The sequence below is a fragment of the Suncus etruscus genome, chromosome 1 (genome assembly GCF_024139225.1).
Source record: "Suncus etruscus isolate mSunEtr1 chromosome 1, mSunEtr1.pri.cur, whole genome shotgun sequence".
In the NCBI taxonomy this organism is placed as follows: Eukaryota; Metazoa; Chordata; class Mammalia; order Eulipotyphla; family Soricidae; genus Suncus; species Suncus etruscus.
Genome location: NC_064848.1, coordinates 11,504,221 through 11,523,468, shown reverse-complemented (window position 1 = coordinate 11,523,468; position 19,248 = coordinate 11,504,221). Strand labels below are relative to the sequence as shown.

The 19,248-nt window shown below is 43.7% G+C and overlaps 1 protein-coding gene across 1 annotated transcript in view; it reads right to left on the bottom strand.

Annotated features, from left to right (window-relative positions):
- Positions 1–829: 829 nt before the first annotated feature.
- BBS4 (Bardet-Biedl syndrome 4) overlaps positions 830–19,248 on the bottom strand; it is a 52,625-nt gene continuing 34,206 nt past the window's right edge. The window contains exons 8-16 of the mRNA XM_049777893.1: positions 14,334–14,461; positions 10,848–10,902; positions 8,774–8,842; positions 5,318–5,470; positions 5,048–5,219; positions 2,719–2,788; positions 2,213–2,354; positions 1,236–1,437; positions 830–933 (exon numbers count right to left, since the gene is read on the bottom strand). Of these exons, the coding sequence (XP_049633850.1) occupies positions 830–933; positions 1,236–1,437; positions 2,213–2,354; positions 2,719–2,788; positions 5,048–5,219; positions 5,318–5,470; positions 8,774–8,842; positions 10,848–10,902; positions 14,334–14,461 (1,095 nt within the window). The remainder of the gene's footprint in view (positions 934–1,235; positions 1,438–2,212; positions 2,355–2,718; positions 2,789–5,047; positions 5,220–5,317; positions 5,471–8,773; positions 8,843–10,847; positions 10,903–14,333; positions 14,462–19,248) is intronic.

Sequence of the window (19,248 nt, the reverse complement as noted above, 5' to 3'; positions counted from 1 at the left end):
TTTCATGATGAATTCTCTAGCTCCTCACCTGCACCCCACCCCACCCCCAGGCTGTTATCCCGATATCTCCCTCTTTGGGTGCTATATAAGCATGGTCAGAAGAATTAAAACTCTCTTGGATTTTCAGCCTAGGCCTTGTTCCTTCCTGGTTGTCAACTGGGGAAGCACCCTTGTTCACACCAAATGAAACCCATGCTGGCCAAAAGAATTTGGCATGAAGAAGCCTTCAGATTCAAACTAAACTGAGAAATAAGACTATAATCACAAGTTCTTTTAAAACTGTCTTTATTATAAAAATTTATTTATTTATTTATTGTAAAAATTATTAAAGTGGCAGTGGAATTGAGAGTTACTGCAATTAAGCCAACATTTCCTTGGGCCACGATGGGGCAAAGGTCTGTATCAAACTTCTCTACTACTTAAACAGCTCATGACCCCTGCTGGCTCTTTGTAGTACTTCAAGGGAACAATCACACTGTTTTCTCTCTAGTTTCTGGTTGGTGGGGAACTTCTTCATCATCTTGATACACCTGGGTAGTGTGTGAGGGTTCCACTGCTACATACATCCTCACCAAAAAGTACCCCCTACCTCTAGAGCAGGGGTCTCAAACTCGTGGCCCGTGGGCCGTTTGCGGCCCTCCGTACAACATTTTGTGGCCCTGCCCTAGAGGAATCTTTTTTTGTTTTGTTTTAGTTGTTTGGGTCATACCCCCCAATGTTCAAGGCTTACTACTGACTTTGTACTCAAGGATCACCCCGACTTTGCCTCCTGCAGCCCACTGATAAATTGAGTTTGAGACCCCTGCTCTAGAGGGTGAGATCACCTGCCCTATTTTTCACTGATTTGTGCTGCTGTGTCAGTTGAATGAGCTTCCACATCAGGCTCTAATGGAAGAGATGGTTCTTTTGTGAGCTGGAGTGTTCCTCCAGCACCTAGAAACAAAGCAAATAACTTCATTATTCAAGAAAAAAAATTTTTTTAATTTTAGGACTATTGTACGTCCATCTTTGTAGTTATAGATGGCCTCCATAACTTAAGGAGTCAAGTTTGCCTTCAATGATGTACAGACAAATACAACTACAAATCCTTTATGCAAGCAAAACTACAGATTTCTAAACTGAAAAGACCCAGTGTATTGACTACCCAACAAAGCCTATCGGTAGCTGTTATCTTCGCACAGGCACACAAATTATCTTAGGAAGTAGTCACTCTGGGCCTTGATGGGAACTCCTACCTGAAGGGAGCTTACTGTATGCAGCCGCTGAAGACATTGCCCGTCCTAGAGCTTGATTAGATCCCAGAGGCTGCTGGGAACTGGCAGATTTGCTGGCTGAAGTCGTCCGCTGCTTTGATTTGGGATCTTTGACTGGTTTAGTCCAGACCAGTGCCTCCCCAACAAGTAGAGCAGCTCTCAACTTCTGGGCCATCTCCACCATCTAATCCCATATGAGAAGTCAGTATGACTGGCAGATAAAAACCTTCTACCTACCAATGGGAGTAGCAGAAACAGTAGCTACCGGTTCTAACATTCAAGAGAAGAAATAGTAGCAATAAAACTAATCTCAAGGAGAGAACATGGATAGAGGGAGCAGGAATTCACACCAGATATGAAAACCCAATTTGTGCATGAGGGGGTTACACTACTGCCTTTCCTATAAGCATAAGAGGAAGCCTCCAAGATTGATCCTTTTTTTTTTGTTTGTTTTTGTTTGTTTGTTTGTTTTTGGGGGGGTCACACCTAGCACCACTCAGGGGTTCCTCCTGGCTCTATGCTCAGAAATCGCTCCTGGCAGGCTCGGGGGACCATATGGGATGCCAGGATTCGAACCACCGTCCTTCTGCATGGAAGACAAACACCCTACCTCCATGCTATATCTCCGGCCCCCAAGATCGATCTTGATTCCAGTTCTATTATTGGTAACAGATATTCTGTAGCCCTGAATTTCTACTTATATTCCCTGTGGGCAGGGGGCAGTCCTAACAGTGTTCAGGGGATGATATGTAGTGCCAGGGTCAACCACATAAAAGGCAGGCTTCTTTAACCCTGTACTGTTTTCTAGGAAGGTTTTTTCCCCTTGGACTTTTACTAATTCAAGTTACCATGAACACCAAAACAAACATTAGCCTCTACCATCCTCTATGTGGACTACTTGGGCTTGATCAAGTTTCGACAACCTGCTTAGGACTCCAAGGAGCTAATAAAAGACATACCTCAGGGTCAAATTCTAGAGACATACTGTCCTTAAGCAGGTTGACTTTCTTCTCCATCTCCTGGTACTGGACCAGTGCTTCCCTCTTCTCACCATGGTTGTACAGCAACACTGCATAATTCAGGTTTACTAAAGGGTTACACCTGTGGCAAACAAATGGCTTCTATAGATTCAGGCTCTGCAACCAGTGGGACTATAGGTACAAACTTGTGTGAACCTCTGAGAAGAATCCAAGAATTAACTGCCCAATGAACAGGTATTAGGACCAAGACAAAGCCCAGCAGAGGCCAGTGGACTAAAGCCTGAGCGTCAAGCTTGTTTTGACACAGACTCCCAGCTCTTATTTCAGCAGCCCAAGTCCACTGTCAGTTTTTCTGTGGCCTATTAACTTTCAGACTGGAAATACTCTCAGAATCTACAAACAGGGCCAGGGGAGCCCCAAGGCTGACTCAGCAGTGCGGGCGCCCCCTGGTGGCTTTGGAGAGACCATTCCCAGTAACTGCTTACTTGTCCAGGTGCACTGCTTTTGCGTAAGCTTTCTTAGCATTCTCGGTATCTTCCAAGTTGGTCAGAGCCACTGCAACAAAGAGAACAAAGCAGCTAGAAAGTGAAAGTAGTAGGTCAATATTCTAACTCATTTACTCCTTAAATCTCTTTTGCCTCCACAACTACTTCACCCTCTCAGCTCTTGGCACTTGACTTAGTCATATCAGACTTTCCAGTTTTCCAAAAAACAAATGTCCACTCATATTTACGATAGTGCTGATCACCGGATTTAAGAATCTTCGAGGCCAGAGAGATAGCATGGAGGTAAAGAATTTGCCTTTCATGCAGAAGGACAGGGGTTCGAATACTGGCATCCCCTAGTCTGCCAGGGGTGATTTCTGAGCATAGAGCCAGGAGTAACCCCTGAGCGTTGCCGGCTGTGACCCAAAACCAAAAACCAAAAACCAAAAAAAGAATGCTCTCTGCTTCTCCATCACCCATAACAAATGCTCTTTATATTTGGTAATAGGACACTCCCCCCCACCCCAAAAATTTGTATCTTCTGGAAGTCTGCTCTGCTCTGGAAACCCTGCCTACTGAGTTCTGTCAGACACTTGTGATCTAAGAATGGAATTTGAAAAACATGGCCTCCACAATCATAGCTAAGAGTCTGTAACAGCACAGCTTCCATATGATCCCACACTATCTTTCCTGACTTTCTCCCACTACATTCTATAATACTATTGCCTGCAAACTTCAAGAAATATCAGGATTTTTTGGGGGGAGCACACCCAGTGACACTCCAGGGTTACTCCTGGCTATGCACTCAAAAATCACTCCTGGCTTGAGGGGACCATATGGGACGCCGGGGGATCTAATTGCGGTCCGTCCTAGGCTAGCACAGGTGAGGCAGACACCTTACCGCTTGTGCCATCATTCTGGCCCAAGAAATATCAGTTTTATGGCCTCATGCCACTGTTCAAGCGTACCTGACTATTCCACAATACATAATTCTACCTTTACTTTTCAAACAGTGTGAAGAACATAGCACTTTGTGAAGTTAGTATAGCTTCTTATGCGTTCCAGTATGGCTCTCTATTCATTTTGTTTTACAATCTTTCTCATAAATAAAATCTCCACATTAGAAATACTTGAGGGGCCGGAGAGATAGCATGGAGGTAGGGTGTTTGCCTTGCATGCAGCAGGAGAGTGATTCAAGTCCTGGCATCCCATATGGACCCCCAAGCTTGCCAGGAGTGATTTCTGAGTGTAGAGCCAGGAGTAACCCCTGAGCACTGCCAGGTGTGACCCCCCAAAAAACAAATAAACAAAAAAATAAATAAAAATACTTGAAGACAACTATGAGACATTGGTGGAAGGAAGTGGACATTGGTGAAGGGGTTGGTGTTGGAACACTATATACCTGAAATTAAACTATGAATAATTTTATAACTTGTAATTCATGGTGAGTCAAATAAAAACATTTTTAACAAAAGAGCTATTGTGAGAATTAAAAATTACTTTTAAGCTTACAATTAATGTTTAGTATATGTAGAAATAGCATGCCCAGAAAGAGCTCTTTGTTGGTAGGTTATTTATAGTAAAAATAATATTCAGAGAGGTCAGAGCGATAGCACAGTGGGAGGGCATATGTCCTGCATATGGGTGACTAGGGTTTGATCCCTGGAATCCCATATGGTATCCTGCGCCTGCCAGGAATAAATTCTGAGCACAGAGCCAGGGTAACCCAAGCAAAACCGAGTGTGACCAAAAAGCAAAACAAACAAAAAAGAAGACTGTTCAGGGCCTAGAGCAACAGTACAGTGGGTAGGGTGTTTGCCCTTTACACAGTTGACTCAGGTTCAATCCCTGGCATTTCATGTGGTCCCCAAGCACAACCAGGACGTAGAGTCAAGGGGTAAACTCTGGGCATTGCAGATGTTGTCTATAAACTAACATATATATAATATATAAACTAATATATAATATATATAAAAAATTAAAAAACAAAGTTTATAGGGCTGGAAAGATAGCATGGAGGTAGGGCATTTGCCTTGCATGCAGAAGGACCATATGCATCACATATGGTCCCCCGAGCCTGCCGGGGCTGATTTTTGAACGTAGAGCCAGGAGTAGCCCCTGAGCGCTACCGGGTGTGACCAAAAAAAAAAAAAAAAAAAAACGAAAACAAATATAAAACAACGTTTATAATGGAATAATTATATTATTGAGTATAATTATTATACATATAAAATGATGGCAGTTTTTATTTTTTCTTTATTTCTATAAGATCACCAACCCTAGGAGACAGTAGTAGTAATTTAACTTTAACAGCCAAGCTGTCTCTTACCAGCCAACAGCATGTAAAGTTCCCCATTCTTTGGCTGGAAGTTGATAGCTGCACTAAGAAAATGGAAAGCCGATGCATACTGCTCCATGGTCAGATGGACCAGGCCCAGATTAAACAGAATCTTCCAGTCAAAGGGTGCCAGGTAGTTAGCTCGTTTCAGACAGCTGATAGCCTGCAGGAAAAAGGGGCAGTCACTGAGATGATGGGCAAGTTCACAGAGCCTAGTGACAACGTATGCACATACACAAGGAAGATGATAGGGAGACCCACAGCCACATATTTCTTCTTGCCAAAGAAACACATTCCGATGTTATTCCAGAGGGGAGGACTTTCCGGAACAGCACATGCCACAACTCTGTATTTGGTGAGGGCGACATCGAAGTCTCTGTGGGTCTGCATCATGCTGCCTGCTGCCAAGATGGCCTGAAATACAGGGAACGATGATTGTCAATCCAAAAAGATGGCAGCAGTGAAGTAACCTTCTTGGGGGCCACAAAATAGACTGGAAAGGTCATCAACAAACACATTTAGGCCTTTTTTCTGCTGAGCCAGCCTAGAGACACCAAGGACCATCTCTCTCCAGGACCCACACCCAGTAAGATGTCCCCACCCAACAAATGTGGGGCCGATTCCTGCCATGTGATTGGGCACCCAGAGACTTAAAAAGGACGGCGGCATGCTCTGCCTTTTTTCTGCTGAGCCAGCCTAGAGACACCAAAGACCATAATCTCTCCAGGACCCACGCACAAGATGCGTGCTCCGCTTCGCTCTGCAGCCCGGCTATGCTTATCTTTCAACCCCTGAATTCCATTTCTCCACATTGTAAGAAGCAATCCACAGCCTTACCAATGGAGAAATTTTGCAGTACACCCCCATGTTTAAAGAAATCAAGATGGCTGCCCTGATAATCTAAAAAGTAGGAAACAGCTAGGTATACTCTCAAATAAGAGGTTTAGAGTAGAATTATGGAAGATGTTCAGGGAGCTCAAAAAAGCATCGATAGACTTGACTGGAGCACAATTAAGCATCAAGAGGATTTGACGAGGGGCCGGAGAGATAGCATGGAGGTAAGGCGTTTGCCTTTCATGCAGGAGGTCATCGGTTCGAATCCCGTCGCCCCATATGGTCCCCTGTGCCTGCCAGGAGCAATTTCTGAGCCTGGAGCCAGGAATAACCCCTGAGCACTGCCAGGTGTGACCCAAAAACCAAAAAAAAAAAAAAAAAAAAAAAAAAAGAGGATTTGACGATTGAAATTAGAAATTTTCACACTGAAATAACAGGTCTGAAAAACTGAGCTTATCCAACTATTGCCAGACATGGGGTTTGGGGAGACCCCATGCCAGAGGCTTTCTCCCTAGCCTGGGGAGTGCTGGGAGGCTTGGCAGGCCCCACAGCCTTCCCCCTTTTTCTCCCCTGGACTCCAGGTCCTCCCTGGGTGCTGGCTCAGATGGCCAGAAGTGGGTTCATGTGCACACTTAGGGGTCATCAGGCTTCCCCACTTCTTCCGTACTCCAGGGGGGAGGTGCATGGGGAGGAGGGCAGGCAGACATCTGGCTTCCGGTTTCCCCTTTGATTCTAGAGGCCAGCTCTTGCCAGGTATGAGGTTTGGGGAGGCTCCATGCCGGAGGCCTTCTCCCTAGCCTGGGGAGTGCTGGGAGGCTTGGCAGGCCCCCAGCCGTCCCCCTCTTTCTCCCCTGACTCCAGGCCTTCCCTGGGTGCCAACTCAGATGGCCAGAAGTGGGTTCAGGTGGACTCTTAGGGGTCCTCAGGCTTCCCCCCTCCCTCCGTACTCCAGGGGGGAGGTGCATAGGGAGGAGGGCAGGCAGATATCTGGCTACCAGTTTCCTCTTTGATTCTTGAGGTCAGCTCTTGCCAGGTATGGGTTTTGGGGAGTCCCCATGATGGAGGCCTTCTCTCTAGCCTGGGGAATGCTGGGATGCTTGGCAGGCCCCCAGCCATCCCCCTCTTTCTCCCTTGGACTCCAGGCCTTCCCTGGTCGCCTGTCCAGGTGGACTCTATAGGGGTCATCAGGCTTTCCCCCTACCTCTCCCTACACTAATGGGAATGTGCTTTGGGAGGAGGACGGGCTGTTCTAGCACTGGTTTATGTTGGGACAGTCACTGGGAATTTTTTCTCCTTGGTCTCCTATTGATAGTATTGTATGCATATAGTTTATATATGCATAATATCCATCTTGTATTGTGACCTTGATACTGCCCTGCAAAGCTCATTTCTAATCTTTTACTGCCTCAGTCCGAACCCTTATTTCCCCCCATCTACCCATGTAGTTGTAGCTTCTGACATGAAGCTCACCACATAGAGTGATGAGTGCAGTTAGAGAAATAACTACATTGAAAAATATCACAAAAATGTGAATGAATGAGGGAAATAGAAAGCCTGTCTCAAAAAAAAAAAAAAAATGGGCCGGGTAGGTGGCGCTGGAGGTAAGGTGTCTGCCTTGCAAGCGCTAGCCAAGGAAGGACCGCGGTTCGATCCCCCGGCGTCCCATATGGTCCCCCCAAGCCAGGGGCGATTTCTGAGCACATAGCCAGGAGTAACCCCTGAGCATCAAACGGGTGTGGCCCAAAAACCAAAAAAAAAAAAAAAAAAAAAAAGCCTGTCTCAAGTACAGGTGTGGATAGGGTGGGGAGGAGGCAGATCTGGGAAATTGGTGGTGGGAATCTAGCACTGGTGAAGGGGGGTGTTCTTTACATGACTGTACTCATACAACTACAATCATATTTGTAATCACAGTGTTTAAATAAAGATAATTTTTTAAAAAAGAAACACATTTAAGCACTTGGGACAAATGTAGATGGGAATGTCTCTTGAAAGCCAAACATAGCTGTTGGGATAGCACAGGATATCAGATCCCTTTAGATAAAAACTTCACCTGTTGGGTTCCCCAACAGTGGTTTCCAACTGGTGGGCTCTGAAAGTAAAAAAGACTGAAAAAATCTCTGCCTTAAGACAAGTCCAACTACATTTGATTTAGTTACTAATGGTGCAGATTCTTGTGCCATAGCCAAAGAGGAGTCAGTTTCTTAGACAGTCCAGCCTTTTCAATTCTCTAAAGGAGTAAAGGTAAGGAGGAAGCTAAATTGTACTCAGGTGGATGATTTCCAACTGGATTGGTTCCTTCAACCAACAGCTTTTGTTTTGCTGCTTCTCCCTCATTTACTCGAGGATCCTCTCAATATGTAGTTGTATCAAAAGTTGTCACCTTAACCTCATTAGAATCCAGAAATCACGCATCAGAATTACTTCTGATAGTCTCTCAAAGCATTGCTAATTTCCTAAGTAACACAAAAACTTTACTGGCAACACAATTTCACTTTCTACATAGTGATATAGGCCTCTTACAATACATTGTCCTTTTAGAAACTCAGCAAAACATCACTATTTTATAATATTTTCAAGGGGCTGGAGAGAGAGCACAGCACTAGGGCGTTTGCCTTGCATGCAGACAGATGGTAGTTCAAATCCCAGCATCCCATATGGTCCCCCCAAGCCTGGCAAGGGCGATTTCTGAGTGCAGAGCCAGAAGTAACCTCTGAGTGCTGCACGGTGTAACCCAAAAACCAATATATATATATATATATATATTTTTTTTTTCTTTCGCAAGTAGAAGTAACTGTTTTTAGTGATAATTTACCTAAGAAAAAGGCCATTTCTCAGGTATTCAAAATGTTTCCTGAGGCTACTGCCTTTGAAAGGCTTCGGTACCTTATAGTTGGTAGGGTCGTAAGTCAGTGCATTTCCAAGATGCTCAAAGGCCTTCTGGTAACTGCCGAGCTTGAAGAAAAAGCAAACCAAAGAATTGACATAATGAAGTTAAGGAGTCTGGTTATCCATCCTCTGAAGAGAAACCGACAGGAACCGACATCTGATAAATGAGAACTATAATTTTCACATTTTTGTTTTCTTCCCCTTATAAGACCAACAAAATCGTTCCCTAACATGATCAAATTTCTCATTCTCTATCTAGCTATCATCTCTGCTGCTCTGGGCAGGATATAGGCAATTTAGCCTCATCTCCAACTAGGACAGCCTTTCAAGTCAAAGCCCAGGAAGGCCAAAGGTTAAAATACTCATTCATTCTAAAGAAAAAACAGGCCCAGAAAGGGTCACACAGGCAGAGCTGGAGACATGATCAACTGAAGGAATGGGAATTTAGTAAAGGATGGGAATTTAGGAATTTAGGAAGGGTAGGGAGAAACTCCTCAGGGCCTGGTGTTCAGGCTGATACAGTAATGATGGAGGGGCCAGAGCAACAGGTATAGCAAGATAGGGCACTTGCCTTGCACAGAGTTGGCCCAGGTTCAATTTTTGGCACCCTGAGATCTGCCAGAAGCGATCCCTGAGCACAAAACCAGGAGTAAGCCAGGTATGCCCCCCCGCCAAAAAAAAGTGATGGAGCTAAAGAAATTCCATACGCTCAGGTACACAGTGAGAAGAGGGGCACCATATGGCAATGCTTACCTTCTCTTTCCTATGGGAAAAGCAATAAAAATAGTCTTTAACCAAAAACAGAGTTTCCATATGACCCAGCAATACCACTCCTGAAAATATACCCTAGATCCTCACAAGAATACTGTGAAAAGGTTATCTACAATGCCATGCTCATTGTAGCACCAGTCACAAGAGCTAGAAACTAGAAACAACCCAAGTGCCTGAGAACATATGATAGGATAAAGAAATGATGGTACCTCTATACAATGATACTACAAAGTCATCAGGAAAAATGAAGTCATAAAATTTACTTATAAGTAAATTATATATAGATGACATGAGAGTATCATGTTCAGTGAAATGAATTAGAGAGAGGATTAGACAGAATGATCATAGTCATTTGTGGAATATAAAAAATTATATAAGGGCTGGAGCAATAATACGGTAATAGGACATTTGACTTGAACGTGGCCTACCAGGGACTGACCCAGGTTCGATATAGTCCCGAGCCAGGAATGATTTCTGGGTGCAGAGCCAGGAGTAACCCCTGAGTGCTGCCAGGTATGGCCCAAAAACAAAACAACAGCAATTAACCCAAAACCCTAACAGTGCTAACTTGTATCGGTTTTTCCCCAAAATAAAGTGTTCACCCACCTCCCAATGAGTTGTTTTTTTTTTGTTGTTGTTGTTGTTGTTTTGGTTTTTCGGGCCACACCCATTTGATGCTCAGGGGTTACTCTTGGCTATGTGCTCAGAAATTGCCCCTGGCTTGGGGGGACCATGTGGAATGCCGGGGGATCGAACCATGGTCCTTTCCTTGGCTAGCGTTTGCAAGGCAGACATCTTACCTCTAGCGCCACCTCGCCGGCGCCGAGTTATTTTTCATATGTCCTCTTTGCTCGGTCAGATAAGAAATATGACTGAGGGGCCGGAGAGATAGCATGGAAGTAAGGCATTTGCCTTTCATGCAGAAGGTCATCGGTTCGAATCCCGGCGTCCCATATGGTCTCCCGTGCCTGCCAGGAGCAATTTCTGAGCATGGAGCCAGGAATAACCCCTGAGCACTGCCGGGTGTGACCCAAAAACCACAAAAAAAAAAAAAAAAAAAAAAAAAAAAAGAAATATGACTGCACTAAACTCAAATGTATTTGCTTCTGAGTGGAATGTATAAAATTATTTTAGCAAAGACTATCTGGTGCAGACAGCATAAAAAGTACTTCATATGACTTTTAGTAAAAGACTTTTATCATATGATAAAGTAAAATCAGATGCAAAAGAAATCAGGAAATACACATATTCAAAAGCATTTTTAACATTAATAAAGGAATGGGTAAAGATTTCTCATTACCTCTAAGTAGAGTAACCCTAAAGTTGTGAGAAGTTCTGTATTCTCAGGTGAGAACCTGCAACATACAAAATAATGGAAGTTCAACAGAGAACAAGATGTGGATGATACATGCATACAGTAGTGTACCCTACTGCAACCTGAAACCCCTGCTTCCCAAAAAAATCCTGAGAGTAATTTGGAAATTTCTTCTAAATGTGGGTCATTTTTCTGGGAAGATGGATCACAGTAAAGCATCTCCCATTGGGACCAACCATTCAAGCCAAAAGGCTCTGAAGTTTTTCTCAGGCTTTAAGGAGTACAAATTGGGTTAAGTAAAAGATTATATTCTTTATCAACCCCTCGGATATTTATCTTTGTCACTGAACCAAAGCAATGCTGAGATGACTACAAGATTATCAAAGAATTTCAGTAGTGAAAATGTCAAGACAGGGGCCGGAGAGATAGCATGGAGGGTAAGGCGTTTGCCTTTCATGCAGAAGGTCATGGGTTTGAATCCCGGCGTCCCATATGGTCCCCCAAGCCTGCCAGGAGCGATTTCTGAACATGAAACCAGGAGTAACCCCTGAGCGCTGCCGGGTATGACCCAAAAACCAAAAAAAAATAAATAAATAAATAAAAAGAAAATGTCAAGACAAAGACCGGTGTCTTGTTTCTAGGAGACGAGGAGAGGTGCTGGTACCATGATGAAGAATCAGAGTCCCAAAACTTTATACATGGGAGGCCTGGGCTGGCCAGACACACTCAGTTCAACTGAGTTGTTTCCTCTAGCACTATGTAACATTTAAAATTCATTTTCATTACTTCCCTTCCCCAAGCTAGTAACTATCATGATTCTTACAGTATTCCTCCCTCCATGGAAACATCTAGCTTTAAATCAAAGTCTGTCAGAAATAATAGTTACAGTGTTCTCCAACCACAGACTGGGCATTCCATTAGAGATCAAACACAGGAGACATTGTTCATAAAGCAAACATAGATGTGACTTTAGACAAGACTTAGTGCAGAAAAAACAAGCTAGTATGGGTGCCTGGAGAGTCCACATGAACAATGTCCTGGGAAAGTCAGTCAATTCCATTATATATATTGGTGTGAAGTTATTCTTGGCTCTGAGCTCAGGGATCAAACCTGGGTTTTTCTGCATGCAAAAGGATCTTGTCAATATCCTGACAATTTTGAAAATCAAGATAGTGGTCTCAAAAAAATCAGGTCTGATGTTTATTACTCAATCGGGAGATTTCTGTTCCTAATATCTTCTGAAACACAACATCTGATATAAAGTGTAAAAATACATGGTAAAAGCTTGAGAAATGACTCTGTGACTCCTGCTTTGTAATTCTGAAGTTATACATCCAATCCCAGATACTACCAACATCAAAAAGTGAGGTCCCGGGGCCGGGTAGGTGGCGCTGGAGGTAAGGTGTCTGCCTTGCAAGCACTAGCCAAGGAAGGACCTCGGTTCGATCCCCCGGCGTCCCATATGGTCCCCCCAAGCCAGGGGCGATTTCTGAGCACATAGCCAGGAGTAACCCCTGAGCGTCAAACGGGTGTGGCCCAAAAACCAAAAAAAAAAAAAAAGTGAGGTCCCAGCAGCATTGTCTGAGACTCCCAAGATCAAACTAGTGTGCAAGTGCAGGTACATAGACAGGTGTACCTGTACAACACAACCACACATGCAATCTTGGTTATCTCACAGAAGCACCAAGAATGGACAGGAAAGGGTTTCAGTTTCTTAACTAATTTCAAAAGAGATGTCAAACCAAACTGATATAACTCAAGGGTACTTTGGTATTCAGGCTGAAAATTCTGGGCATCCTTGGGGGGGGGGTGAGTCAAGTCCTGGCCCTATCAAAGGCCTAAGAGCAGCAGCCACACCCCACAGCTGCCACCCAAAATGACCAGCTTCACTTCTTCACATGCTGACAAAAATCCCAGGTATACCAGTTTTCAGGCTAAAAATTCTGGGATCTTGGGCCCGGAGAGATAGCACAGTGGCGTTTGCCTTGCAAGCGGCCGATCCAGGACCAAAGGTGGTTGGTTCGAATCCCGGTGTCCCATAGGGTCCCCCGTGCCTGCCAGGAGCTATTTCTGAGCAGACAGCCAGGAGGAACCCCTGAGCACCGCCGGGTGTGGCCCAAAAAACAAACAAACAAACAAAAATTCTGCGATCTTCTGAGTGGGGGTGGATAGTTCTTCTCACTATCCCCATACTATCCCCATAGCCCCGGTAGGCACACCCACAACCATGTATACAAGAGCCCAGATTCACAACTAATCTCAGAGGAGATGCCAAGTCAGAAACAGACAACTCACAGTCTTGGGGCTGAAAACTCTGGACACCCTCAGGAGGGAAGACCAGAACTATCCCAGTTCTATAAATCCTGGAGCATGTTCACAACCATCTATACTTTCAAATTCCACAAAACTGACAGCCCAGTAGAAGCACAGCAAATTAGATGAGAAAGTAGCATAGAAACCAACTAAGCTCAATAAACCAAAAACATTATCACAGAAGGCTCAACGAGCAACAAAGAGGTCAGTAAACATTCAACTTTTTTTTTGTTTTTGATTTTTGGGCCACACCCGATGTTGCTCAGGAATTACTCCTGGCTATGAGCTCAGAAATCGCACCTGGCTTGGGGGACCATATGGGACGCCAGGGGATCGAAACTAGGTCCATCCTAGGCTAGCACAGGCAAGGCAGGCACCTTACCTCTAGCACCACCATGCCAGCCCCTAAACACTCAACTTTAATAACCCCACTGTGAGATATAACATTTTCACAGATTTTCTTCTACTGAAGGGGACATGCTTGAGAGAAGAGTAGGGAGAGAACTAAAGACAATGGTAGAGGGAATGTCACACAGCACTGATGATGGAACATTGAATGCCTGAAACAACTGCAAACTCTTTGTGTTAAATAAAGTTAAAAAAAACTTCAACAACAACTAAGACAAAATGGCAGACAACCAGAGAAGACTGAAATCTGTTTTCTCCTTGTTCCAAAGCACCTGGATCTATCTGTCTTCCTATCAAGCTAAATGTAGCCTCCAAACACTAACAATGCATAATAATGTATACAACTTCAGAGTCATTTACAACTTACAATAAACTTTATCCAGTAGTTAGCTTCCTCTACCATCTCCTCCCACCACAGCCTGTACCATGGAATGCACTATAGTTAAGTCAACTTTAACCATGCTGGTGGAAAAAAAACCAAACAAACAAACAAACAAAGGAAAGTTAATGAAAACGGAAGGAATCTGGATCTCTTGTTAATCTTCATAAACAGAAAAGACACACTGGGATAGACCAGACCTACTATTAGATCAGAAAAAAAAATTTCAAGTAGTTACTGGGAGCTAATGTTTACTTGTAGCTGATAAGATGAGTAATAATCACATATTCTCCTGAGGTTTGGGCCTTCAAATGTCAACTCCCTTTTATTTTTCCTGTCCAGTTTTTCACTGCTCTAAAAGCAACACTTACTCCACAGCTTTCTTGTAGATTTCAATAGCCTTGTCCAAGTCTCCCTCCAGCAAGTGAATCTTCCCCAGCATTATGTAAGTCAGGTCATGCTTGTTAAGAAGGAGGGCATTGTGCAAATGGTCTTTTGCCTAAGAAAATTGAGGGGATAAAGAAAACAAAATCAGGAGATAGAGAGATTGCATAGTGGGTAGCATACTTTACTTGTACACAACTGATCTGGAGGTTCAATCCCTGGTATCCCTTGGGTCCGCCAACACCACCAGGAGTGATTCCTGAGTACACAGGCAGGGGTCACCCCCTGAGCACTGACGGTAGTGCCTCATTTTTGATGGGATTAGATGTTTTTTTCTTGTAAAGTTCTGTCAGTCATTCACTCACGAATGACCCTCATCCACCCTGTGGGCCGGGGTCCCGGGGGTCGCAATGATACTCTACTTAGAAAACCCTAAAGACTCTACCAAAAGCTTCTAGAAATAGATTCATATAGCAATGTCTACAAAATTAACACACAGAAATCAATGGCCATTTAAACACCAATAATGATAGGGAAGAGATGGACATTAAGAAGGTAATCCCATTCACATTAGTGCCACACAAACTCAAATATCTTGGAGTCAACTTGACCAAAGACGTGAAGGACCTATACAAAGAAAACTATAAAGCCCTGCTCCAAGAAATAAGAGAGGACACACGGAAATGGAAACACATACCCTGCTCATGGATTGGCATCATTAAATGGCAATACTCCCCAAAGGATTATACAAATTTAATGCAATCCCTCTAAAGATACCCATGACATTCTTCAAAGAAGTGGGTCAAACACTTATGAAGTTCATCTGGAACAATAAACACCCTCGAATAGCTAAAGCACGCCTAGGGAAAAGGAAAATGGGAGGCATTACTTTCCCCAACTTTAAACTGTACTACAAAGCAATAGTTATCAAGACAGCATGGTATTGGAATAAAGACAAACCCTCAGATCAGTGGAATAGGCTTGAGTTCTCAGAGAATGTTCCCCAGACATACAAGCACCTAATTTTTGACAAAGGAGCAAGAAATCCCAAGTGAAGCAGGGAAAACCTCTTCAACAAGTGATGCTGGCAGAACTGGTTAGCCACTTGCAAAAAAAGTGAACATAGACCCCCAGTTAACATCATGTACGAAGGTAAAATCCAAATGGATTAAAGACCTTGACATCAGACCTGATACCATAAGGTATATAGAACAACACATAGGTAAAACACTCCATGACATTGAGACTAAAGGCATCTTCAGGGAAGAAACTGCACTTTCCAAACAAATGGAAGCAGAGATAAACAGATGGGAATACATTAAACTGAGAAGCTTCTGCACCTCAAAAGAAATAGTGCCCAGGATACAAGAGCCACCCACTGAGTGGGATAAACTATTCACCCAATACCCATCACATAAGGGGCTAATCTCCAAAATTTACAGGGCACTGACAGAACTTTACAAGAAAAAAAACAACTAATCCCATCAAAAATGAGGAGAAGAAATGAACAGACACTTTGATAAAAAAGAAATACAAATGGCCAAAAGGCACATAAAAAAATGCTCCTCATCACTAATCATCAGGGAGATGCAAATCAAAACAACAATGAGATACCATCTCACACCACAGAGATTGGCACACATCACAAAGAATAAGAACAATCAGTGCTGGCGGGGATGTGGAGAGAAAGGAACTCTTATCCACTGCTGGAGGGAATGTTGTCTAGTCCAACCTCTATGGAAAGTGATATGGAGATTCCTCCAAAAGCTGGAAATTGAGCTCCCATTCGACCCACCTATTCCACTCCTAGGGATATACCCTAGGAACACAAGAATATAATACAAAAACCCCTTCCTCACACTTATATTTATTGCAGCACTATTCACAATAGCCAGGCTCTGGAAACAACCAAGATGCCCTTCAACAGATGAATGGCTAAAGAAACTGTGATACATATACACAATGGAGATGAAGTCATGAAATTTTCCTATACATGGATGTACATGGTATCTATCATACTGAGTAAAATAAGTCAGAGGGAGAGAGAGAGAGAGAGAGACACAGAATAATCTCACTCATCTATGGGTTTTAATAAAAATAAAAGTCATTTTTGCAACAATCCTGAGACAATGATAGGAGGGCTAGAACTTCCAGCTCACTTCATGAAGCTCACCACAAAGAGTGGAGAGTGCAATTATAGAAATAAGTACACCGAGAACTACCATAACCATGTGAATAAATGAGGGAACTGTAAAGCCTGTCTAGAGTACAGGTGGGGGTGGGGTGGGATGGAGGGAGATTTGGGACATTGGTGGTGGGAATGTTGCACTGGTGGAGGGGGTGTTTTTTACATGACTGAAACCTAATCACAATCATATTTGTAATCAAGATGCTTAAATAAAGATATTATAAAAAAAGAAGTATTTCAACAAATGCCAAGTATTATATTTGCTTAACCTGTCGGATTTCATAATACTGCACATATAACCTCAAAAAAACTAAAGCATCTTCTCTCTATAGATGAATAGAAGGGCTGACCGACTGAGCAACTGTTAGAGGTTTAAAATTGATGCATATTTCACAGGGGGAAAAAATGACTCTTACACCTTAAGTACAAATGTGCAGACTTTTTTCACAAGGCCTGAGGGGAAGAATAGATCGTATCAGCTTGTAAACTGACAGTCAATGTTCCAAATGTGTATAAACCCATTAAGATTCTCAGTTCTCTCAGCAGCAGATAAAAGGAAATTACAATTTCACAATCACTTAGGAGCTTTCTAGAGGAAATTCTATCCAATATTCTAATTAACTTTTGTTTCTTTTGTTTAGGGCCAAACTCAGTGGTGATTGAGACTTACTACTTGCTTTGCTCTCAGGAACCACTCCTGGCAGTACCAAGGGAATCATAAGTGATGCTCAAGGTCTGTCATGTAAGGCATACAAATACCTTATGCTGTACTCCTGTCCCTGCTCCACTTAAGACATTTAAATTTTTCTCTTTGAGTACCAAGATGATTCAAATATACTCTCTGATATAGACTTAGAACCTAATCACTGAGATATAAATTCTCTTCATTAAACATAAACTTTAGGGACCTGCGAGGTGGCGCTAGAGGTAAAGTGTCTGCCTTGCAAGCGCTAGCCAAGCAGTTAGATCCCCTGGCGTCCCATATGGTCCCCCCAAGCCAGGAGCGATTTCTGAGTGCTTAGCCAGGAGTAACCCCTGAGCATCAAATGGGTGTGGCCAAAAAAACAAAACAAAACAAAACATAAACTTTAAAAAATCGGGGCGTGAGAGATAGCATGGGGGTTGGGCATTTGCCTTACATGCAGAAGGATGGTTATTCGAATCCCAGCATCTCATATGGTCCCCGAGCCTGCCAGGAGTGATTACTCAGGGAGTAACCCCTGAGTGCAGCCGGGTGTGACCCAGAAACCAAAAAAAAAAAAAAGTAACTCAAGGATGGAGTTACAGCTCAATAAGCTAAGTTCATGCTTTGTATGTAAGAGGGTAGAGTTCAATCCCCAACACCAAAAGGATCTCTGTAAGTACAAAACTAGAAGTGAGTGACATTACCCTTCCACATATCCAGCACCTCTGGGAATGGCCCAAATCCTTCCCCCGCTACAACATCTATCCCTCAAAACACAAGGTCCTCCCAAAACTGCCAGGGTCTGGCCTCACACCCCACCAAAAAAGTAAAACTCAGATATAAGATCTACTTGGGCTGGAGAGATAGTGTAGTAGGGGACTTGCTTTATAAAGTGGTTACCCTTTAGTAACAATACTGCAGATGATAATGTCTGAAAGTGGGAAGAGAAGAGGGAGAGGAAGAGAATGAAATGTCTGCCACAGAGAAGGGTGAGGGGAGGGCAGGAGGGAAATTAAGGACATTGGTGGCAGAAAATGAGCACTGGTGAAGGGTGTTGCACAATGTATGACTGAACTCAATCATGAACAATTTTGTAACTGAATACCTCACAGTGATTCAATGAAAGATTAAAAAAAAATTTAAGGGGGTCAGAGCAATAGTGTAGCAGTAGGGCATTTGCCTTGCATTTGGCTGATCCAGAATAAACCTCGGTTTAATCCCCAGCATCCCTTACAGTCCCCCAAGTCAGGAGCAATTTCTGAGTGCATATCCAAGAGTAATCCCTGAGCATCACCAGGTGTGGCCCCAAAAACAGAAAAAAAAAAGTCTAGATAAAGAATCCATCTCAGTGTAAAGTACTTGATTCATTTATAGAAATGAGGCTCTGGAGAGCATAAAAACCGGCTATCCTTTGCAAAAGCTGGCTCCCTGTGTGTGACACCAGGCGGGGAAAATCCGCGAAAGTACACCGGCCCAGTGGGGCTCAGCTGTGAAAGACTGTGAGTGTGACCTGTCTATGTCTGTCTACTGTCCTCTTGCGTGAAACTCTTGCGAGTGGGGCAAAAAGAGCCTCCAGAAACCTCGCTCGCCCAGACGCCATTTTCAGGGAGGGACTTCAGAGCATAAAAACCGGCTATCCTTTGCAAAAGCTGGCTCCCTGTGTGTGACACCAGGCGGGGAAAATCCGCGAAAGTACACCGGCCCAGTGGGGCTCAGCTGTGAAAGACTGTGAGTGTGACCTGTCTATGTCTGTCTACTGTCCTCTTGCGTGAAACTCTTGCGAGTGGGGCAAAAAGAGCCTCCAGAAACCTCGCTCGCCCAGACGCCATTTTCAGGGAGGGACTTCAGAGCATAAAAACCGGCTATCCTTTGCAAAAGCTGGTTCCCTGTGTGTGACACCAGGCGGGGAAAATCCGCGAAAGTACACCGGCCCAGTGGGGCTCAGCTGTGAAAGACTGTGAGTGTGACCTGTCTATGTCTGTCTACTGTCCTCTTGCGTGAAACTCTTGCGAGTGGGGCAAAAAGAGGC